The sequence below is a fragment of the Adiantum capillus-veneris genome, chromosome 16, assembly GCF_014529385.1.
Source record: "Adiantum capillus-veneris isolate H3 chromosome 16, ASM1452938v2, whole genome shotgun sequence".
NCBI lineage: Eukaryota > Viridiplantae > Streptophyta > Polypodiopsida > Polypodiales > Pteridaceae > Adiantum > Adiantum capillus-veneris.
The window spans coordinates 44,526,019-44,550,426 of record NC_140946.1 but is presented as its reverse complement, the minus strand read 5'-3'; the positions used below and the strand labels follow the sequence as shown (position 1 = coordinate 44,550,426).

The window sequence follows — 24,408 nt, the reverse complement described above, 5'->3', positions numbered from 1 at the left end:
CCTCTCTCTCTCTCTATCTCTCTCTCTCTCTCTCTCTCTCACACACACACACACACACACACACCACCATCACCACCTGTTAAGCACTTGGCAATTGTTGACTATGGTTAGACATAATGCCTAAGCCTAGACACGAGGTCAGCCCCACTGGCACTCCATAGACAACATTGCGGATAAGAAGCTCGTGGAGGATTGCGTTACACTTGACATACATGTTGACTAAGTATGTGTTCTTTCAAGTAACCAACTATCTTGAATATCAGCATGCATCCTACTGCCTTGGAACAAATCCTTCTTCTTAGCAAAATCTTTAAGTGAGCTCATAAAAGAAAGACTTAATTATCTCTCTCTCTTACTGTAGTCTGTCTCCTATCTTATGATCTCTCTCTCTCTCTCTCTCTCTCTCTCTCTCTCTCTCTCTCTCTCTCTCTCTCTCTCTCCGGTGTTAACACCCGCATTACACCTAACAATAGTCTTGCTCGCACTCTAGACTCTCTCGCTCTCGAGTTTGTTCTCTCTCTCTCTCTCTCTCTCTCTCTCTCTCTCTCTCTCTCTCTCTCTCTCTCTCTCTCTCTCTCTCTCTCTCTCTCTCTTCCAGCTCATAGCACTTCTAGTTTCATTTTCTATGTTTTATATCCAAACATTGTATCAGATTCACCAGTTTGTCTCTCATAGGTCATTTTTGCCTCTTGAAGACGCTAATATATCTTTTTGACCTCAATCTTCAAGTTCATATATCATTTCATTTCTCTGCCATGGCCATCAACTTCAAAATACATTACCTAACAGTCTTGCTCGCTCTCTAGACTGTCTCACTCTCTAGTTCATTGTCTCTTTGTATCCTTCTCTCTCTCTCTCTCTCTCTCTCTCTCTCTCTCTCTCTCTCCATTGTAAATCACCCACAAGTGCCTCTATACTCTCTCTAATTAAGTACAACAATATCAGCATCTTCTACAATGCCACATGCCTTCAAGGTGCAAGTGTACGTGGTTGTATTTGGAGAAATGCCCTCTCTTTGCATCCACTAAAATCATATGAGACCTTCCTGTTCTGACCCTGACCCTGTTGGCCATATCTTGCAATCAATGCACTCCATTGGCAACATTGCGGATAGAAAGCTCGTTGAGGATTCCGCTACACTTGACATACATGTATACTCTCTCTAATTGAGTACAACAATATCAGCATCTTCTACAATGCCACATGCCTTCAAGGTGCAAGTGTACGTGGTTGTATTTGGAGAAATGCCCTCTCTTTGCATCCACTAAAATCATATGAGACCTTCCTGTTCTGACCCTGACCGTGTTGGCCATATCTTGCAATCAATGCACTCCATTGGCAACATTGTGGATAGAAAGCTCGTTGAGGATTCCGCTACACTTGACATACATGTTGACTAACGTGTTGCGTAAGTATGTGTTCTTTTCAAGTAACCAACTATCACGAATATCAACATGCATCCTACTGCCTAGGTAAAAAATCCTTCTTCTTAGCACAATCTTTAAGTTAGCTCACAAAAGAAAGACTTATTCTCTCTCATTTTGCATGATCTTTCTATCGCGAACTCTCTCTCTCTCTCTCTCTCTCTCTCTCTCTCTCTCTCTCTCTCTCTCTCTCTCTCTCTCTCTCTCTCTCTCTCTCCCAGCTAGTAGCACTTCTAGTTTCATTTTGTATGTTTTATATCCAAACATAGTATCAGATTCACCAGTTTGTCTCTCATAGGTCATTTGGCCTCTTGAAGATGCTAATATATCTTTTTGGCCTCAATCTTGAAGTTCATATATCATTTCATGTCTCTGTCGTGGCCATCAACTTCAAAATTCACTGCATTACCTAACAATAGTCTCGCTCGCTCTCCAATTCGAACTTCACTCTCTCTTTGCAGCTCGCTCTCTCTCTCTCTCTCTCTCTCTCTCTCTCTCTCTCTCTCTCTCTCTCTCTCTCTCTCTCCGCCAGAGTCAGTCTCTCTTTAGAGGGTATCTTGTATAAAGTTAAAATCAAAAGTGCCGTCGAAAGAGGGGAGGATTTGAGCATGCAAAGTAAGCGCCACGTGTCTCGGGCCAACGAAGGAGGGGGATGAACATCAGTAGGCAGAGGAAATCACTCAGCAAGAGCATGAGCGCAAGCTGCACAACAGAGCATATATCACTCCATGAAGAAGGCAAAGAAGCTGGGTCAGCTAGTGATCATGGATACCCTCTCTCTGCAAGCTGACACATGCTGAGAATAATGGCGATTCTGATTCGCGAGCTGCCGATGAGGTGAGCGTTAGAGCGAAGCAAGGAGGTGAGAGTCATGTAGGATGGGAGACGATACCTCTCCTGTAGATCTCTTTCTCTCTCTCTCTCTCTCTCTCTCTCTCTCTCTCTCTCTCTCTCTCTCTCTCTCTCTCTCTCCTCTCTCTCTCGGCACATCAATTTGTAGATGAGGCAAAGTATGGGGCGAAACATGTGGAGCAAAGAGAGGGAGAGAGAAGGAATGAGAAGATGTATGTTAGTATGAGTGCAAAGGCAGAGGTAGATAATCGAGGCTCCAAAGGTGCATAATTGAGGCTTCGAGCTCTTGTACATTATGCAACATGATCGAGCCCCTGTATGTCCACATACCTATTGTACCTGTTGCCTCTCTCTCTCTCTCTCTCTCTCTCTCTCTCTCTCTCTCTCTCTCACACACACACACACACACACACACACACACACCCCACCACCACTTGTTGAGAACTTGGCGATTGTTGACTATGGTTAGACATAATGCCTAAGCCTAGACACTAGGTCAGCCACTCGCACTCCATAGGCAACATTACGGATAGGAAGCTCGTGGAGGATTGCACTACACACTGACATACATGTTGCCTAAATATGTTTTCTTTCAAGTAACCAACTATCTTGAATATCAACATGCATTCTACTACCTTGGAACAAATCCTTCTTCTTAGTACAATCTTTAAGTGAGCTCACAAAAGAAATACTTAATTCTCTCTCTCTTACTGCAGTCTGTCTCCTATCTTGTGTGATCTCTCTCTCTCTCTCTCTCTCTCTCTCTCTCTCTCTCTCTCTCTCTCTCTCTCTCTCTCTCTTCCAGCTAGTAGCACTTCTAGTTTCATTTTCTATGTTTTATATCCAAACATGGTATCAGATTCACCAGTTTGTCTCTCATAGGTCATTTTCGCCTCTTGAAGACGCTAATATATCTTTTTGACCTCAATCTTGAAGTTCATATATCATTTCATTTCTTTGCCATGGCCATCAACTTCATAATTCACAGCATTACCTAACAGTCTTGCTCGCTCTCTAGTTCATTGTCTCTTTGTATCCTTCTCTCTCTCTCTCTCTCTCTCTCTCTCTCTCTCTCTCTCTCTGTGTGTGTGTGTGTGTGTGTGTGTGTGTGCAGTGTTAATCACCCGCAAGTGCCTCTATACTCTCTCTAATTAAGTACAACAATATCAACATCTTCTGGAATGCCACATGCCTTCAAGGTGCAAGTGTACATGGTTGTATTTGGAGAAATGCCCTCTCTTTCCATCCCCTAAAAACATATGAGACCTTCCTAACCTTGACCCTGTTGGCCATATCTTGCAATCAATGCACTCCATTGGCAACATTGCGGATAGAAATCTCATTGAGGATTCCGTTGCACTTGACATACATGTTGACTAACGTGTTGCGTAAGTATGTGTTCTTTTCAAGTAACCAACTATCACAAATATCAGCATGCATCCTACTCCCTTGGTAAAAAATCCTTCTTCTTAGCACAATCTTTAAGTTAGCTCACAAAAGAAAGACTTATTCTCTCTCTATTGCTACAGTGTGTCTCCTATCTTGCGTGATCTTTCTATCGCGAACACTCTCTCTCTTCCAGCTAGTAGCACTTCTAGTTTCATTTTCTATGTTTAATATCCAAACATAGTATTAGATTCACCAGTTTGTCGCTCATAGGTCATTTTGGCCTCTTGAAGACGCTAATATATCGTTTTGGCCTCAACCTTGAGGTTCATATATCATTTCAATTCTCTGCCATGGCCATCAACTTCAAAATTCATTTCATTACCTAACAATAGTCTCGCTCGCTCTCCAATTTGAACTTCGCTCTTTCTTTGCAGCTCTCTCTCTCTCTCTCTCTCTCTCTCTCTCTCTCTCTCTCTCTCTCTCTCTCTCTCTCTCTCTCTCCGTCAGAGTCGGTCTCTCTTTAGAGAGACCTTTGGTATGTATGATTTCCTGAATGATTAGAGCCAAGGCCTTCGTTCCACACGCGATTACCCGCGCGGAACTAGCTGCCCCTCTGATAGAAATTGAAGCTCTTACCATATCAGTGTCCTTTATACATGGTTTGTGGGATACAAATAATTGCCGATATACTAGACTGGCCCTCGAATCCTCCCGACAATTAGCAATGAAAGGGGATACATCGTGTTGGTATATGCAATTGTCCTCGTGGTTTCAGAGACACGGGTTCAGTATGGAAAGATTACCCCCCTTCCAATACTCTCTTGAGGCTCCATCACTGGCAATTACACGAACGGAGATTAATAAAATCATCCGACAGGATCTTATACAGTTGGATACTAAGAGGACATGGGTAGACCCTACACAGAATTGGGCACGAAGATGGCCGACTACAAAGAAAGCTTCCTACAACTATCTGAAGATGGATTTGTGATTCGCCCGAGCTACATGGATACCCACCTGTCTCATGGTTTGAGATGTGCTATTGGTCAGATTCGTACATCCTCACACGAGTTGGAAATTGAATTTGGCAGATTTAGGGGAATCCCACCTGAGAGCAGAATTTGCAAGTTATGCGGAATGGAGCCGGAGACAGAATTACACTACATATGCCACTACACCGTATACTATGAGATACGTGGGCGTTTCCATTGCCTATTTAAAGAAGGCTTTGGACCTCTAGATAGAATCATGCAATACCAAGATCAAAGATGCTTAGGCTTGTACCTACTGGAACTACATCGGCACAAGGATAATCTAATCATGAGAAGACAGAGCACTACAGCCTCAGAGGCAGATCACAGATTTCTTCGGATCGAGAGAAGCGGGAGTGGAAGGAGAAGCAAGAGGCTAGCAGCCAGCACAAAGGAGTACCCACATTCATACCAAAGGCACCCTAATTGACAGGGCGATTGAGCTTAGGAAATCGAGACGACCACGACCGAGATGCAGAAGCACACTTCACCGGAGGAGACTACAACAAAGGATTAGAATCATTCTAGCCAGACACCCAGAATGCTCCTAAGAAGTTTATTTAATACTTTGTATTTAGTTTTTCACATTTATTTTCACACTTTCACACTTTTCGCACTTAGTACTTTAGTACTAAGGTACCCAGACATTGTAACAGATTCACCACTTTTGTACCAGTTTGGTCTCATAGGTCATTCTGGCGTTTTGAAGACGTTAATATAACATTTCATTTCATATCATTTTCTCCCCCCCCCCCCCCCCCCCCCCACACTGTGTGTGTGTCTCCCTCCGTTAGAGTCCGACTCTCTCTCTCTCTCTCTCTCTCTCTCTCTCTCTCTCTCTCTCTCTCTCTCTCTCTCTCTCTCTCTCTCTCTCTCTCTCTCTCTCTCTCTCTCCGTCAGAGTCGGTCTCTCTTTAGAGGGTATCTTGTATAAAATTAAAATTAAAAGCCTCGTCAAATGAGGGGAGGATTTGAGCACGCAAAGTAAGCACCACGTGTCTCGGGCCAACGAAGGAGGGAGTATGAACGTCAGTAGGTAGAGAAAATCACTCAGCAAGAGCATGAGCGCAGGCTGCGCAACAGAGCAGATCTCACTCCATGAAGAAGGCAAAGAAGCTGGGTCAGCTAGTGATCATGGACGCCCTCTCTCTGTAGGCCGACACGTCTCTCTCTCTCTCTCTCTCTCTCTCTCTCTCTCTCTCTCTCTCTCTCTCTCTCTCTCTCTCTCGCTCTCGGGGCACATCAATTTGTAGATGAGGCAAAGTGTGGGGCGAAACATGTGGAGTAGAGAGAGGGAGAGAGAAGGAATGAGAAGATGTACGTCAGGATGAGTGAGAAGACAGAGGTAGATGTTCTGTGTGCCATGGGTTGCCCCCAACTATTCACTGTCTCCCTTGCAACCAATGCATCTATCGTCTTTTGGAGCCCACCTCTACTTTCGGGAAGGAAACAGAGATGAGAGTCACAATCGCAGGAAGGGCGAAGCAGTGGTTTGGGAGGCAGGTCGGGACTGGGTAGGCGTGTAGGAAAGGGGCAATATATGCAACGGGTTCGGAGGTAGGTTGCGAGACTCTCTCTCTCTCTCTCTCTCCCCCCCCCCCCCCCCCCCCCAGTGTTATTAATCAATCACCGGCACGCGCCTCTGTACCCTCTGTATGACTGAATAGAAGTCCACACACACACACACACACACACACACACATACACACACACACACTCACAACTTCACTCTCGCTCGATGTGTCGCTGTTCGGACAGGGCACACTTGCCTGATGTGGCCGGAGCAAGCACATTCTGCCACATGTAGGGGGGGGGGGGGGGGGGGAACCGGAATCCCTCCCCCTTTTATTATAGTATAGATATAGATTCTCTCTTCTTCTTCTTCTTCTCTCTCTCTCTTCAATCGGAGTGAAAGGCAGTGGAAAGTGCCAATGTCTGTCTTGAGATGCCTTGTTTTCTCATTCCTCTTTTATATACTATATATTAAGGAGATTGGTTTTCCAGTGCCACGTGTCAAAGTTTGATGCATCCAATGAGTTCTGGTTTATATGAGTGAGGGAGAGAGAGAGGCCGCCGAAGGCGGCCGGCCGTACTAGTTCCTCCTTTAAATGGACAATATAAGTTTTATAACCTACTATGTGGAGGCACTCTTAGGCTGGATTCAGATCAGACGATGGAAAACCTGCGCACAGGGGCGTTGGTATCTCTTCCTCTAGGCCCGCCAAAGTTCTCTCCCCCGCAGAAGGGCTGCTGTGTCTCTCAACGCCTCTCATTTTATCACTCTTCCACCCGCAACGTTGTTCAGACAAGGAAGAGGCAACCTCGAACCATACTTTTCTTCCTCGGGGCTAGTTTTGACGTGGAATTCCCCCCTCTCTCTCTCTCTCTCTCTAGGTTGTCAACTTGTCACGTGTTATTTCAAGAATCCCACAAGGCAATACCCCCTCGGTACGACTTTAAAGTTTACAACTGCTCTTCCTCTTCTCCTTCTTCTTCTTCTCTCTCTCTCTCTCTCTCTCTCTACACCATGGCATCCACTCGCCATGAAAGGCCTCTGTTTGTGCTCTATGGAGCTTCTATGACCGAATATTCATTCCAAGTAGGGGGCTGGGGAGCCTCTCTCACGGACTTGTATGCTCGCAAGGTCTCTCTCTCTCTCTCTCTCTCTCTCTCTCTCACACACACACACACACACACACACACACACACACACACACACACACACACAATCGTTCAAGCAACGAGATTTAATTGAGTTAGGGAGTTCAAGCAACGAGATTTAATTGAGTTAGGGAGCCCAAAAAATATGTATTTTCTTGGTTTAAACATATAAAGTCATTTGTAGTTGTCAAATTGCACTAGAATGGTACCAATTTCATGAAGGGGACCTTTGGAAGACCAAAATTATGCTCTTATTTAGCACTTGCTCAAGTATGAAATTATGTCTATAGCTTGCATGTGACTTGAAAACTTATCTTTGAAGTGTATTCCATTATTTTGCAACATTAAGCGCTAACACTTGGCTTTTATAAACATAAAAATGGCCATCTCTACAAAAAGATATAATGATTTTATGATTTTTTTGGCAAAACAGCTTGAAATTTTACTAAAATTTATGTCTTAGAACTTACGAGAATTCTCTCCATATAGATTGTATTTTGATATGGAGAAAAATCCAGTGCTTTTTTTTCCCTCATACCCAATCTATGGTAGAAGCAAGGAGTAAAATATGTCTTTTTAAATTGACAAATAAATTGCCAAAACTTGGTAGAAAAACAAGACACTTTAGTGTCTCAAGACACTTAAGTGTCCTAGTGTTAGGTTGGGTTCAGAACAGACGATGGAAAACCTGCGCACAGAGGCATTAGTATCTCTTCCTCCAGGCCCGCCAAAGTTCTCTTCCTCCCCAGAAGAGCTGCTGTGTCTCTCAACGCCTCTCACTTTATCACTCTTCCACCTGCAACATTGTTCAGACAAGGCAGAGGCAAGCTCGAACCATACTTTTCTTCCTCAGGGCTAGTCTGAAATCAGCCTTAGTTTTGACGTGGAATTCCTCTCTCTCTCTCTCTCTCTAGGTTGTCAACTTGTCACGTGTTACTTCAAGAATCCCACGAGGCAAAACCCCCTCGGTACGACTTTAAAGTTCACAACTGCTCTCCTTCTTCTTCTCTCTCTCTCTCTCTCTCTCTCTACACCATGGCATCCACTCGCCATGAAAGGCCTCTGTTTGTGCTCTATGGAGCTTCTATGACCGAATATTCATTCCAAGTAGGGGGCTGGGGAGCCTCTCTCACGGACTTGTATGCTCGCAAGGTCTCTCTCTCTCTCTCTCTCTCTCTCTCTCTCTCTCTCTCTCTCTCTCTCAGGACTCTAGGGATTGTTCCTACTTTGCTTCTTCTTCTCTCCAACTAGCTAAGTGTAATGTCGGGTCCTTTCGTTATTGAATTCGCCTCTCAGCCTCATGGTTCAGGCTGATGTTCTACTTCGAGGATACAGGGGCTGGAACACTCGACGAGCTCTTGCGGCTTTGAAGGATATATTTCCAAAGGTAGTACCTGCACGCACATTCTCTCTCTCTCTCTCTCTCTCACACACACACACACACACACACACACACACACACACACACACACAATCGTTCAAGCAACGAGATTTAATTGAGCTAGGGAGTTCAAGCAACGAGATTTAATTGAGTTAGAGAGCCCAAAAAATATGTATTTTCTTGGTTTAAACATATAAAGTCATTTGTAGTTGTCAAATTGTACTAGAATGGTACCAATTTCATGAAGGGGACCTTTGGAAGACCAAAATTATGCTCTTATTTAGCACGTGCTCAAGTATGAAATTATGTCTATAGCTTGCATGTGACTTGAAAACTTATCTTTGAAGTGCATTCCATTATTTTGCAACATTAAGCGCTAACACTTGGCTTTTATAAACATAAAAATGGCCATCTCTACAAAAAGATATAATGATTTTATGATTTTTTTGGCAAAACAGCTTGAAATTTTACTAAAATTTATGTCTTAGAACTTACGAGAATTCTCTCCATATAGATTGTATTTTGATATGGAGAAAAATCCAGTGTTTTTTTTTCCCTCATACCCAATCTATGGTAGAAGCAAGGAGTAAAATATGTCTTTTTAAATTGACAAATAAATTGCCAAAACTTGGTAGAAAAACAAGACACTTTAGTGTCTCAAAACACTTAAGTGTCCTAGTGTTAGGTTGGGTTCAGAACAGACGATGGAAAACCTGCGCACAGAGGCGTTAGTATCTCTTCCTCCAGGCCCGCCAAAGTTCTCTTCCTCCCCAGAAGAGCTGCTGTGTCTCTCAACGCCTCTCACTTTATCACTCTTCCACCTGCAACATTGTTCAGACAAGCTCGAACCATACTTTTCTTCCTCAGGGCTAGTCTGAAATCAGCCTTAGTTTTGACGTGGAATTCCTCTCTCTCTCTCTCTCTCTCTCTCTCTCTCTCTCTCTAGGTTGTCAACTTGTCACGTGTTACTTCAAGAATCCCACGAGGCAAAACCCCCTCGGTACGACTTTAAAGTTCACAACTGCTCTCCTTCTTCTTCTTTCTCTCTCTCTCTCTCTCTCTCTCTCTCTCTCTACACCATGGCATCCACTCGCCATGAAAGGCCTCTGTTTGTGCTCTATGGAGCTTCTATGACCGAATATTCATTCCAAGTAGGGGGCTGGGGAGCCTCTCTCACGGACTTGTATGCTCGCAAGGTCTCTCTCTCTCTCTCTCAGGACTCTAGGGATTGTTCCTACTTTTCTTCTTCTTCTCTCCAGCTAGCTAAGTGTAATGTCGGGTCCTTTCGTTATTGAATTCGCCTCTCGGCCTCATGGTTCAGGCTGATGTTCTACTTCGGGGATACAGGGGCTGGAACACTCGACGAGCTCTTGCGGCTTTGAAGGATATATTTCCAAAGGTAGTACCTGCACGCACATACTCTCTCTCTCTCTCTCTCTCTCTCTCACACACACACACACACACACACACACACAATCTTTATTTAATGTATGAGCGTTACGCTAGTCATTTTCCCAAGCACAAAGGAAACTTTGTCTATGGCGCCAATACTCTCTCATCTTTTCTGCAAGGGGAGCGGCAGATGTTGCATAAGTCTACTGACCGTGCCTGGACAACACGTCTTTGGACCCAAAGGTTAAGAATGTTGCAAACTGCAGCAAGCTGGTGCTGAGATATTTCTCAAGGGCCATTCTCAAGGGAAGTGATGGGCAAGGTATGCTTCAGAAGTGTTGTGTTAGTACCTTGCTCTCTCCCTTTTATGAGTTGAAGCTGGTGGGCTTCATGTCATTGCCTGAAATTGTGAAGAAAAGGGCTGTCATGCCAGATAATGATATTCATATCAATGTTTTATGGCATCGGCAAACTATACGAATAAAGGTAACTTGTCAAAATACAAAATCAAATGAAGTGCCAACTAAGTTGGAGATACAAAAATATACGTAGATGCCTCAGAAGCCGAGACATCTTTCAAATTAGTACTCGTCGAGATGTTGATGGAGAAAATCTAGATCAGTTGTAATTTTTCTTCCCATTATTTACATTGCATTTTTTGAGATATCAAGTTAAGCACATGGTTTGCTTGGATGACTTCTTGTCTACATTTATTAGTGGCAGGAGTAGTGACACAAGGATTATCGTTGGTGATACTACAATGGAGAGTTAATTGGAGCAATCTCAAGCTTGGCTTTGTCAATCTCCTGCGTGTATGTGCGCGCGCGCTGATGCGAGCGTGTCGCATCTACACTTCTGTATTGTGCTAGTATGACATGGTATTAAACTTTTGATCATGAATGACGACAGACAAAGAGGTGGATCTTGCAAGACGAAGAAGACGAACAGAGCACAGGCTGATCCGAATTAGCTATTACTTGCGACGGAAGATTGACATTCGAGTTCCTTAGTGCACACGATGGTGACTGTGTTGCCATGTATATGGTATCGATGTGTGTGAATACACCTAGAACCGTCGGGGCACTTTTTTTCCCACTAGGAGGTTTTTTTCCGCGCTTTGTATGAACGCCCATCTCTTTAGGCCTATTCTATCCTGTATTTGGACACTAAGTAATACACTCTCTGTTGTTTGCCTTGAGCTTTCTCTGCATCTCCAAGCTGTGTGTGCATTCTTGCAAAATTGATATGAGAGTAGGTTGTGTCTTCCCGGGCATAGTCGTCAACACCCTCTTGCTCACTTTCTCCGATTTGGGTGAGCTTTTGTGAGCGTCAACATATAGCACATGCAGTTTCTCTTTAGTTTCTACTCAATTTGGACATTTTCTACATTGGGTCAAGTCTTTCACTATGGGTGAGAGCAATGATGTTTTCAAGATGTTGTTTGCTGATGACACCTCGATGGAGATATTTTCCGGGCTGAATCTGTTAACATTGTGGAATCTGACCGTGCGGCGAGGATCTGTTGTGGGAAGGTGAGATCTGTGAGGTTCGGGAGTTCTATTGCGATGTCTGACTGTTGAAATATGAAAACAGTGAGGCTTCTTGGTGTTCCGTCGCGGTGAATCTGCAAAACGCCGAGGCTGATCTACAAACCAAAAACGCTAGGGCTGAATTCTACTGTCTTGTGAAATCTGCTATGGATCTACTAACGCTAGGGGATCTGCTGTCTTGTGGTCGTTGAGGCTGCTCTCAATGCAAAAACGCCAAGGCTGATCTGGAACTGAAAACGCTAGGGTCTCCTGCTGATGCTGAAAACGCTAGTCTGTTGGGGGTCCCGCTGAGAAGGTGCCTGTTGAACTGAGTTCTTGCTGTCTCTTCTGCCAGAAAGTGCTAGGGCTAGGTTTTTATTTATACAAACTTAGCAAAATTGCCTTACCTACTTTCCAACAAAAGTCACTTAAAAATAATAAGTGAAAAATGTCAAAAATAGGAAAAATAGATTTAATGCATTGGAAAATGCTCTTGATGGATTCTATTGGATTCCGATGGTAATGCTGATGATCATGCTGTGTGCAACGAGAGGATATGAATCTACTCTAAGTGACTGGTCATGTACGGTCTGCGAACAGACTCACAAAAGTGCCTGATCACTTCCTATTCTAGACTGACTTGACTGAACTGAACCCTGATTATGTTGTAGCTTTTCCACGGACACATAGGGTTGGATGTATCACGTGACATCCCCTCCTTTTCAAAGTGAGGTACTGGTACCGAATTGTATGGCGTCGAGGGAGATCGCCAATAGCATCCGGAATTCTGGAAGGGACTCTTCGCCGGCCCACTCTGATGTGTGGGTTGTGCGGTACTTGAACTTTATAAAGGTCTGCAACGCTTGCTTCTTTGGGCCGTGCCAAAAGCGACACAAAGTCTTCTGTGGCTCCTTTGATGCTTCAACTTCGTCTAGAGTCATGCTTCTTTCTTCTTCAAGAATCTCCATGGCTGAAAATTCTTGAAACCACTTCCAACACAAAACCATGAACATACCTATTCTATGTAAAGTGATTGGAAAAAATCTTGTCTTCTTCAAAGACTGTGCATGCAATGTAGAGGAACAAAGAGACGAAGTGTCAAACCGTTCACCACACACGCAAACGATGAGATCGAATCTTGACGTGTTGATCTAAATCAATCAACTGTGGCAAAACACAATGGAAATGCCCATGCTTACTGCTCATACTTTCATGTGCTCTGTTTACAACTATGTTGTGCCAAGGAAGAGACATGGAATGTGACTTCCTTGAATGCATACTTTTCAGCTTTTCATGAACAATCCGCATACATTCGTGCTCATTCATGAGTGAAACGTGCTCAACGTACAATGTCATGCCTAGGAAAAGGGATCACATAAAGATGCTGACGGAAATACAGGAAACGATCACAAATGAAACACTCGAACAATGCGTGCTGACGAATCATTCGAACACGTAGTACTTCCTGTAAGGGTTCTTTGGACCTAGGCTCGAGAGCCAAGATCGGTTCACCGTGTTTGATCGAATCTTCCTGTGGACCTCGACTCAAGAGCCAAGATCGATTCTTCGTGAGTGATCGAATTTGCAACGAGGTTAGCTTCGCTAGAAAAAGCATCAACTAAACCATCATCCTTGAACAATCACGTCTTGGTCATACAAATCATCATGCTTGTGAGAAATCACATCTTGATCATGCAAATCATCATGCTTGTCATTGTCATCCAAATCATCATGCTTGTCATTATCATTCAAATCATCATGTAAATCTTGTGTATGATGCTTTGGAGAAGAAGAGACTCAGAGAGTCTCCTTCTCTTGAATCCGTTCAATCTTCGCCTACACATTAGAAATGAGAGATGGAGAATGAACAACTTGCTCTCCATGAATGACAATGGGAGAGTCACTTTTGGCATTGAAAGTGAACGTATTTTTTGCCCAATCAATGAGAGGGTTATGCTCACGAAACCATCGAATGCCCAAAATCATATCACATCCTGAGAGAGGAGAGACAAAATTTTCTACGGAAAGCAGTTTGTTGAACTGTAAACAACACATCAAGGCACTCTTTCGTGATGAGAGAGTCCATACCGGGAGCGAAGCCAGAGACCTCAAGAGGAGATTACGGACTAACCTCTAGGCGGGCTCTCTCAACAAGAGAGGGACTGATCACATCATGGATACTGCTTAGGTCAAACAATATGACAAAACGTTGCCCTCTCATATGACCATAACATTTAATGAGAAAGACTCATCAATGGGAGGGTCATGAGAAACTTGGGGCACACTCGTGTTGTCATTTATTGCATTGACAGAGGAAGTGGGTTCTGTGGATTCTTTAGATTCATTCGCTTCAAGCTTAGGACATGTTCTTTTTATGTGACCCTTAATGTGACAATGAAAACAACCACCTTTCTTAGAATAAGTGCTTTGCTCTTCCGATGTGATGTATCCTCCTAAAATTCCTTGTGCTACCTTTTCATATGGAGTGAGCTTAGGTTTAGCAATTGTGTTAGCTTTACCCTTAGGTTCATTGGAAGAGTTCTTTTCTGAGAGACTGTTGGAAGATTCGTTAGAAGAGTTACCGTTCTTACCCCTTTTGAGGGTTCTGAGAAGTCTGAGAGGTACTTGTGGAAGTCTTGTTCTCCTTAGGCTTTCCCTTGTTGTGCTTCATCTCCTGTGCGAGAGTCATCGCTACCGCCTTGTTGAGATCGGTTGGATCGAGCACCTCGACATCATACTTGATATACTCGTCCAATCCATAAAGGAATGCCTCTTTGCGCTCATCATCCGACTTGCGTAATTGGGTACCTAGCTGCAAACCATGATTAGAAAAAGACAACTGGCATACCATTTTGCTTGAGAGCGCGCCAATTATCCTTCAATCGTGCGAGGTACTGAGGTGGCATAAACCGTGCCTTGAGCTTGTCTTGGAAATCAGCCCAATTGAAGGAAAGGGACGTGAATTCGTCGGCTTCCTCTAGGTGCACGGCTAACTGTGCCTCTTGCCATGCGTGGTACCAATTGATGGCATCATCGGCAAGGTACATAGCTGCTATCAAAACCTTGCTATTTCCTGTCTTCTTAGTTGTCGCAAAATAAGCATTAAATTGATGCAACCAAGAATGAATAACCGTAGCATCCATCTTACCATCATACTTACTGAAAGTCAACTTCTCTGTGACTGGGTTGTTGGAGTCCGCATCTCGGCTTGCGGCACTTGAGGAACCACCAACCTCTTTGGCTGGTTCAGACTTCGAGGCAAGAGCCTGTCGAACCAATTCTTGAGTGCGTAGGTCTCTTTGAACCTCACGATCGGCCTCCAAGGCTGCTCGTCTTGCTTCGGCTTCCTCCTTTCTTTGTGCTTTTCTTTCTTTTCGTGCATCGCGCTCGCGTTCCAAAGCAATGCGAGTCGCTTCTTGTTGTTCTGCTTTTCTTTCTAGTTGTGCTATCGTAACGCGAGTCGTTTCTTGTTGTTGTGCCATCATCTCCAACATCGACTTGACCATCGCCTCCAAAGGATTTGGTACAACTCGTGGCGTAGATGGGGAGGGGCGAGGGTCGGAAAAACCTCCTGGTAGGGAAAATTCTTCGTCGCCTCTCTCATGCTCATTACCTCCAAGCGAAGTATTCATTCCGCTTCGATTGATGACCATACACTGTGATCTTGGGTTCTTAAGTTCACATGGAACTTATGTTCTTGTGGGTCTTGGGTTCTTGAGGGTCTTGAGTTCTTGAGGTTCTTCTTTCGCTTGCAATCTGTGTTCGAGAAGGATCTTCTCTTCACCCGAGTTCTGCTCTTTTCCGTGGGCGCACCCCTTGGCGGCCTTGCGCTCACACCAAGGTTGCTTTTTCCCACCTCGCGTCGATTGGCCGGCCGCTAAGTGCACGGTTCGCTCTCAATGAGTGAAAAGAGGCACAAGGGGAGGTTGGACAAGCCCTTCTTTCTTGGGTTTCCTTTCACTCTTCAAAAACACAATTAGGAATCGACACGCCCAAGTGAACTTGGGTTCGTGCGACCTCAACAAGCAAAAAAAATTTCTATGGTTCTTGTGGTTCTTTCCTTGAGTGATACAGAACAGTGCCAAAGCTCTGATACCAATGTAAGGTGCAACGGAATGAATGTTTGAACTTTGCTCAAGATGAGTGCTCCGAACTGTGCTCAAGGGTTCCTTTTACTTACGGAAGGGAGAGCCTTCTTGTCACGTGACACATCCCAAACCTATGTGTCCATGGACAAGCTACACCATAGTAGGGTTCAATCAGTTCAGTCAAGTCTAGATTAACAATGATCTGGCACTTTTGTGAGTCTATTCGTAGACCGTGTATGCCCAGTCACTTAGCATAGATGCATATTCTCCGGTTGCACACAGCATGATCATCGGAATTCCCATTAGAATCCATTAGCATCAGTTAGGGGAATTTTCCAGTACATTTAGCCTATTTTCCTATTTATTGGGTTTTTCACTTATTATTCTTTAAGTGACTTTTCAACAAAAGTAGGTAGGGCAATTTTGCTAAGTTAATATATAAGCAAACCAAAGTTCACACTTTCTGGTAGAAGAGGCAGCAGGAGCTTCCCGCTCAACAGGCAACTTCTCAGCAGTAACCCCCCCAGCACCTCCCAGCGTTTTTGGACCTCCTACTTCGCGGGGATTCCCAGCAGATTCCCATCGCCAGCATCTCCCTCACCAGGGCGTTTTCCTCCCATAGCGTTTCAAGAGCCGTTGTTGTAGTTTACTAACGCTAGGCCTCTGCCATCATCAGTGTTTTCAGCCAAAAACGCCAGCTACTCCAGCAGATCATCAGCGTTTTCAACCTCAGCATAACCCTAGCGACATCAACCAAAAAACGCCAGCAGATCTCAGATTCTGGTAGCGTTTTTGCAGCAGCAAATCAGCCTTGAAGAAACGCAGGTTTTTAGTAGCAGAACATTAGCAGACCAACCCCCATTCAGTTGCAGAAGTACCCCCAAGTTTAGCCCAACAAAACGCAGACAAAACAGTCATTTTCAGCCACCGAAACAGTCCCCGAATTCAGCGATTAGAAGATCCCAGATTTCAGCCATCAAGTCGTCGTCGTCACCACCGTCGTCGTCATCGGCATAGTCCCATTGCATCAGTCCATTGCATTCGCATTGTACACCTTTGTGCAATCAAGTTAGACCACTCTCGCCGACGAGAGTGGGGCCTTCGGAGGAGGGTTTTACAACCTCTCGGTGTCGTATCTCTTCTCTCTCCTTCTCTCAGTCTCATTCACTTGCACGCACAATATCCACTCACTTTGTTTGTGACCACAGCACTCTACAAGACGGAAAGCTCTCCCTTTCCCTAAAGAACTAAAAGGAACCTTGAGCAATAAAGATCACTAATCTTGAGAAAATACAACATTCATTCCGCTGCACCTAACACTTCTGTTCTTAATGAGAGAGTGCAATGGACACAAAGAAAGTGAATGGACACTGTGAATGGAAGTGCACGAGATTGAGAGATAGAGAAGAGAATACGACACCAGAGACGTAAAACCCTCCTCCGAAGGCCCCACTCTCTATGGCGAGAGCGGTCTACTTATGATTGCACAAATCTCTACAATGCTTGGACTTGCCGACGATGTCGACGACGATGAGACGGGCTGAAATCTGAGAACGCTAAGGGCTGAAATCTGCAAATCTTTATCTACTGAATTTTGACTCTATGTCGATGACGATGTCGATGGCGACGATGCGGTGACGACGTGCTGAAAACGTAGATGCTGAAATCTATGTTTTCCGGGCTGAATCTGTAAACCTTGCGGATTCTGACCGTGCGGCGAGGATCTGCTGCGGGGTGAGATCCGCGAGGTTCGGGGGTTCTATTGTGATGTCTGACTGCTGAAATATGAAAACGTTGAGGCTTCTTGGTGTTCCGTCGCGGTGAATCTGCAAAACGCAGGGGCTGATCTGCAAACCAAAAACGCTAGGGCTGAATTTTGTTGTCTTGTGAAATCTAATATGGATCTGTTGGTGCAACTGCTAACGCTAGGGGATCTGCTGACTAGTGGTCGCTGAGGCTGCCCTTAATGCAAAAATGCCAAGGCTGATCTGGAACTGAAAACGCTAGGGTCTCCTGTTGATGCTGAAAACGCTAGCCTGTTGGGGGTCCAGTTGAGAAGGTGCCTGTTGAACTGAGTTACTGCTGCCTGTTCTGCCAGAAAGTGCTAGCGCTACGTTTTTATTTATACAAACTTAGCAAAATTGCCCTACCTACTTTTCAACTAAAGTCACTTAAAAAGAATAAGTGAAAAATGTCAAAAATAGGGAAAATAGGTCAATGCACTGAAAAATGCTCCTGATGGATTCTGATGATCATGCTGTGTGCAACCAGAGGATATGCATCTACTCTAAGTGACTGGTCATGCACGGTCTGCGAACAGACTCACAAAAGTGCCAGATCACTTCCTATTGTAGACTGACTTGACTGAATTGAACCCTAATCATGCTGTAGCTTGTCCACGGACACATAGGGTTGGATGTGTCACGTGACATGCAGTTTGCTCGAGCCAAAATCTCTTGGCAGGTCATCACCTTGCTTTGCTCTCAGGGGGGGCTGGTTATCATCGATCAAGCACTGCTGAGTAGAGCCCTCCTTGGGAAGCTCATTGTCTGGGGTCTTCTAGCGGAGGAGCCTTGGAAAGAGTTGCTGCTACATCGGATCAGAGGTCGAGTTCCACAGATGGGGTGGCCCTTGGAGCCCCTCCACTCATTGGATTTTCACAGAGATTTGCAGAGTGGGCCTGAGCAGGAAATGGGAGGACCGTTTCGTGTTGAGCCTACTTCGGTATTGGGAGCAACTGAGGGGGGGACTTGAGCAGCACCAGCCCACATGCATTGAGGAGCGCTTGAGGTAGCCTCTTACATGGAACCCATTCGTCAGTACACAGTGAGGTCACATGGTAGAGGGTCCATCCCACACCCTGAGAGACTGGTTGCAATTTACATTACTTCTTGAGGAGAGTCAGAGCATCTAACTGTGCGGGATGAGGAGGGTACAGAGCATGTGTCAGGACATCGTCGAGGCTATACCAACAGAGTGGCACACACCTCTCGAGCCGGTGGCTCTCAGTTGAATGGGGGCCTTTACCCGCTTTGAGGTCCTCATCACAGTTCGGGCCTGCTTTGACTCGAGCCTTTGCTTGTTCTTTGAGGTTCAGCGAGAGGGTCGCCTCCACAGAGGTGCTGCTGAGGCACTAGAGTGTTGCTTTCAGCGGATTCGAGTTGTGGGCAGCTTGCCGGCAGATCTTGCGACTGGACATTGGAGGCTCTGGGTTTGGGAGAGTAGCTATGTGTCGCGAGTGCGGGGAGTGGTTTTGACGTGATCCTTTTGCTTCAGCTGATCACCCAGGGATCCCTTTTTTCAGTACACAGCACGACTGGGGCGCCACATACTGGCTGCTCGGAGAGAGACCCACCCTGCTGCAGCAGGTCATTGTCAGGAGGGTTGTCTCATAGCTGAGTTCCCGACAGACTTTTTGAGCGCTTGTGGGACAGTAGACAACCGAGATACACAAGGGTCGGCCTACACTTCAGCCTGTCACAGAGCTTACGCCCCAAGAGTGTAGCAATGATAGAGAGCTTTATTGGGAGCTTATCTGCAGCGTGACTCTCTGGTTTGTATGGAGAGCCCGTTGCTTCCGCATCTTTGAGGCCCGCCCCATTCCACCGGTGGAGACCGTACGAGATATATGGCTGGAGCTGATCCATACACTTCGAGGTCAGTTTGAGAGGCTGTAGGGCAGCTTTGCCATATGCGGCAGCGCCGTGAGGCATTCCTACAACTTTGGCGTCCAGGGCCTTTCTACACCATGGTCCATGGGGCTCCTACTTGGCACTACTGGCTACCTGTCTGGTTTCCTGCTCCCAAATCCTGATATAGCTGTCATTGTACATATCTCACTTTTCATTGGGAGAGTCTCCCCTCATGCTGATGTAGCCCCCTCTTGTCGGGGCAGTTTGTAGCCCAACGGGCAGCTTTATTAACTAATAGAAGGATCTTTTTCTTGGAAAAAGGAAGAAGTTTGAAAGCGAGTTCAACCTTAGAGAGGATACAAAGAGCGAGGCGACATAGCTTTGGAAGACTAATCCTTCCATGAACCTGCGACCATGTCAAAGGAAGCTGGAAGCTTGCAAGCCTCCTCACTCAATGATATAGCTCTCATAAATGACGGACCAAGATTGTTCGTGTAGCTCACGAACTCGTAATCAATGATGAGCTGCTCATGCTGCGAGAACATTTTGTTGATGTAGTGCGTCTGCAAGGTGGTATTATGGAATAACTAGGCTTCATGTAGAGAGGGTGAAGTAATGCAGCCATCCCATGAAATCCCATCTACTTTCTTTATCTTAGATGTAAGGCTGCAATGCTTGCACAAGATGCAGAGTGATTGCTGATATAGACATTTGGAGCAAACATATCGGGCATGTAAACCTGCAAAGGCTAGGAACAAGGAAAACTAAGGAGATTTTGACACACAGCATAGATTTGTGGTCGATGTTATATAGAAATTTGTGACGCATGTCAATTTGGGGAGCAGTCAAAAGAACCTTGTTTGCATGGAACAAATGCAAGCAAGAATGCATTTGAGGTTGTGCACTTGAATTTTTGGAGTCCTGCGAAGACTTTATCAATGATTGGCTGCGAATATTGCATGACATTCATTGAGGACCATCTAAGGAAGGCGTGGTGGTCCGAAGTATTTACTCCTTTGTGGAATTCAAAAGCTTTGGTCAAGAAACAAACAGCTTACCTGTATGAAAGTAATGCTGAGCAGAAAAGACAGGCATATTGTAGAGATTACATGGCATTGATATTGTTATATTTTACAAAAAATGGTGGATATTTATAATGATTAATCCTTTGTAACTCTTATGACATCTTTCTTTGAAAAAGGATTAATGTTTTTGCCAATGAGCTTACTGTTTTTTCATTTTCCATGTAGGATGCTTTATCTCAGCCAGCCTTGGTAGTGGTCTTTTTCGGTGCTAATGATGCATCATTTCCTATGCCAAGTGGTAAAGGTCAGCATGTGCCTGTGGAAGAGTTCAAGCAAAATCTTCGATCCATTGCCTTATACTTACTGGTATGATTGATAAGATCAGGGACAGGATAAATCTAGAAAGAGAAGTACACCAGCACTGCTTCTTTTGTCGTAGCTGTCCTGCTACCAAAGGTTATCTTTGCACATTGGGGTTCTGAAGATTCTCTGATGAAGGAAAACACATTACAATTATGTACTTGTACTAGCCAAAAAGGAAATGACTAGCCAACCTTAGGAACACTTCGCAATTTTTGGTTTGGATCATCATAGTGGGGCACTTCTTGAAGGGGGATATATGACACAAGAATGGGAGCAGTTCAGTGTTGGATTTGGGGTTGCGGAAGCAGAAGAGGCATGCTCTGTTTCATGCACGTGGCCACCAATTTCTGATATTCTATGTAGCATATGAAACATCTCCGTTAACATACCTCTGTTTAGCTGGCCAATTGTCTTAGCATAGTGTTACTTTGTGGCTTTTCAAGGATCTATATGACTAGCTTTCTAATGTCTTGCTGGTGCTATTTAGAGCCTTTCAAAAACAACCCGGGTGATTCTGGTAACTGCTCCACCTGTTCATGAAGAGGGACGAAAGGAGTTTGCCAGGTATGAGTTGTGGAATGTAAACAGTTTTTATTTAAAACTCTGGCTCTTACCCATTAAGTTTTGTTCACTGCACAACACCTACAAAGTATAGATGTGGATTTGCAAACCCCCCCGCCCCCCCCCCCCCCCCCCCCCCCCCCCCCCCTTCCCGCGCAAAAAAAAAAAGAGACGAAAGGAGAAATACAGCAGACTTGATAAATAGAAAATGAAAATTACTCAGACTATCAACGCCGCTATTAATATACCAAAGTTAGCAGGCACCATGGTGATCGTCACCTGGGTGCTCCTGCTTGCACTTACCCATCTTCCAAAACAAACAATGCACTAAAGTACCTTTTTCTTCATGGGGCCTTCTTTCTCCACCCTTGTGGAGGACTCTTGCTCTTTTGCAAAATATATACAGTAGTTGATCTAGAGGATTCAGAGGAACAACAAAAATAGGCATCATGAAGTGCCAGAGGCAGGAAAAGGTAGGAGATTCGAAACTTTAGGAGGTGCTAGGTTACCAAATGGACGCTTAAAGTTTAAAGTCTTTATAATGAATGAGGTTTTTTTACAAACAATCATGCTATTTGATCATACATTCCATCCTTTACAGATTGCAAGTAATGTGTCATTGATTAGTGGTGTTTAGAGGTAGGTGACAGCACATCTATAGAGCAATTTCTTTTATTTGTTAGAGGTTAAATACGAGGCAATTCGAAGGCATGGTAGTTTTTGATTCTTTAAGGCTTCCCTTATGTCTCAAAAGATTCATTTCCAAGGTGCCCTTACATTTCCAGCAAAGTTTTGTTTTGTCTATTTTGGGAGAGATTTTGTTCCTTGTTAAAGTAAACATTGATTGGCCATCTAGCCCCCTCCTTTCGAGCACATGTACTTTTAGCTAATAGCAAGCTTTACAAGATGTCAGAGGTATGCCTTTCCCACCTTTTACTGGCTCAAAATCAGTGAAGCAAATTCCGGATTACTCTGTTTTTAGAATACTGGTTCCTTGCTCTCCACAGATTCCAGATGTAACTTTAATAATTGCCTTCTGCAATAGTAAAGTTTCATCTCTCTATACGGGTTTGACCCATGCTTTTGTGACAATTTTAGGTTTCCGCTATCCTTTCTCACTACATTTACATGACATACTCTGGGTGTATTTATCACGATTTTAATACTGGTGGTGCTAATACATTTACATACTTGCAGGGGCAAACATGGGGAGAAAGCTGCTAGATTTACTGATCGGACAAATGAGCGCGCTAAAGGGTATGCGCAAGCTTGCATTGAAGTCTCAAAAGAGGTGAATGTGGGCGTTGTTGACCTATGGAGCGCCATACAAAGGGAAAAGAATTGGGAGATGGAATGCCTCAGGTTAGGTCTGAAGTCTAATCGAGTTGATTTAATTATCTAAATTGCTGCAGCCTGCCTTTTGACATGAAGACGTTTTAGTATCTTTTTGAGTAGTTATTCCTATGTGTGCAAGGTGATGTTTGTGTTGATGTCACAATTTTTGTGTAAACACGACTTATTTTGTGGTTTGAGTGTCTTCAACTAAAAAAGTACAAGCATCTAGTGGAATTTCTTTTTTGGCACAAAATAGATTCTTCTATCAGCTGAAAAATTGCCTAGCGGCCAAGTCTACATCAACCCCTTTTCTCATTTACATCAACCCCCATTGAGGAACATGTACAAAGAGGGGAGATTCTCCCAAGAAAGAACCAGAAATACAAAGTCTAAATCTCAAAATGGGAGGGGGGAAGAGCTAGATAGGTGGCTTGTCTTGCTAGGGGGGGCGTGTGCTCCACCAAAGAAAATGTCCTGGTCAGTGTAACAGGGAACAGGTGGAACGCAGCCCAAATGTTCTGAAACGGCGTTTTGGACGAGTCCTGTTCCCGAAACGGAGTCGGGAATGGAACGCCGTTCCGGAATGGGGTGTAACTGGAACGGTGTTCCGGAACGGGGGGGAATGGGACAGAACGTGAGGCGGAACGGCGGGATGCAGGGTGGAACAGGTAAAAGTAGGCATTTGGGGTCAAAAAAGTAGGCATTTGGGGTGAGATTTGGGGGGCATATTTGGGGTAGTTTGAGAGCAGGTTTGGGGGCAGTTTTGGGGTTTCTTAGAAGTTGATTTGGGACTAGACTGAATGGAGGTAATTCTGGTGTTTGCATGTATTGCTTTTCATTGGAGACTTGCAAATAGACCCTCTCCCCTGATATCATCAATTCTTTATAATCTATATCAACTGGCTTGACACTAACTAGTCTACAACTTATGGAACTTACACTGTTATTATCCTAAATAGAGTTGCTGAAAGACTGCTGCTAGTTGTTATCCCGACAAGATGTAACTCATGTGCTATGTTGTTTCAGTGATGGTTTGCATTTGACAGCTGAAGGAGATAGAGTTCTATTCAGTGAACTAATCAAGGTTATAGAAGAGGCTGATTGGTCTCCAAGCTTAAGCAGTAATTCAATGGTTGAGGATTACAACGAGCCTTCAGTTTACGATAATGTGCACCCTTTTTTTGAGTATTCAGATGATTCATACTTACGATTGTAAATATTATCAACATTTAAATGCTCAAATCCTTCTATAAAGGAAAGTCGTTTGTTTGTAACCGTCAGCATGGACAGGGCTCGGGAAAATCATACTTAGCACAGGCCCTTTTTGGTAATTGTTTTACACCTGAGAATAAATGGTATATACAAAGACTTGGTAAGGTTGGTTTTGCATATATCTGGAGCCTTCATGAGGCCTTAGTAAAAACCATGGAATTCTTGGGAGCAATTCTAGACCCTTGGATAAAGCTTGTCAATTAATGCGTCATGGCAAGCTAATGATGGCAAACCTGTTTTCTTCTTTTTTCTTGTAGGAGGGGCATTAATAAGCTGTCTTACATTTGTTTACCTAGTAGGCCACCAGCACTCTTTCTTATCCACTATTGTTGTTTTTCACCTTATTGAATTCGTGTCAACTCTAGGGCGGTGTCCAATGCCATGCTTGAGCGAATTGTCTCTTATTATATTCACAAATAACCCACAAATGTGTGCTTAATTGTGAAATTTGATTGTTGAACTTGTTGACTCTTT

At 44.3% G+C, this 24,408-nt stretch overlaps 1 protein-coding gene across 1 annotated transcript; it reads left to right on the top strand.

Moving 5' to 3' along the window:
- The first annotated feature begins 9,766 nt into the window (after positions 1-9,766).
- LOC147438947 (GDSL esterase/lipase WDL1-like) lies at positions 9,767-24,038 on the top strand. Its single transcript, XM_086484907.1, has 6 exons — positions 9,767-9,933; positions 10,059-10,136; positions 20,629-20,769; positions 21,254-21,330; positions 22,525-22,689; positions 23,689-24,038. The coding sequence occupies exons 1-6, from the start codon at positions 9,817-9,819 to the stop codon at positions 23,876-23,878; spliced, it is 768 nt and encodes a 255-aa protein (XP_086341033.1). The 5' UTR covers positions 9,767-9,816; the 3' UTR covers positions 23,879-24,038.
- Positions 24,039-24,408: the final 370 nt, after the last annotated feature.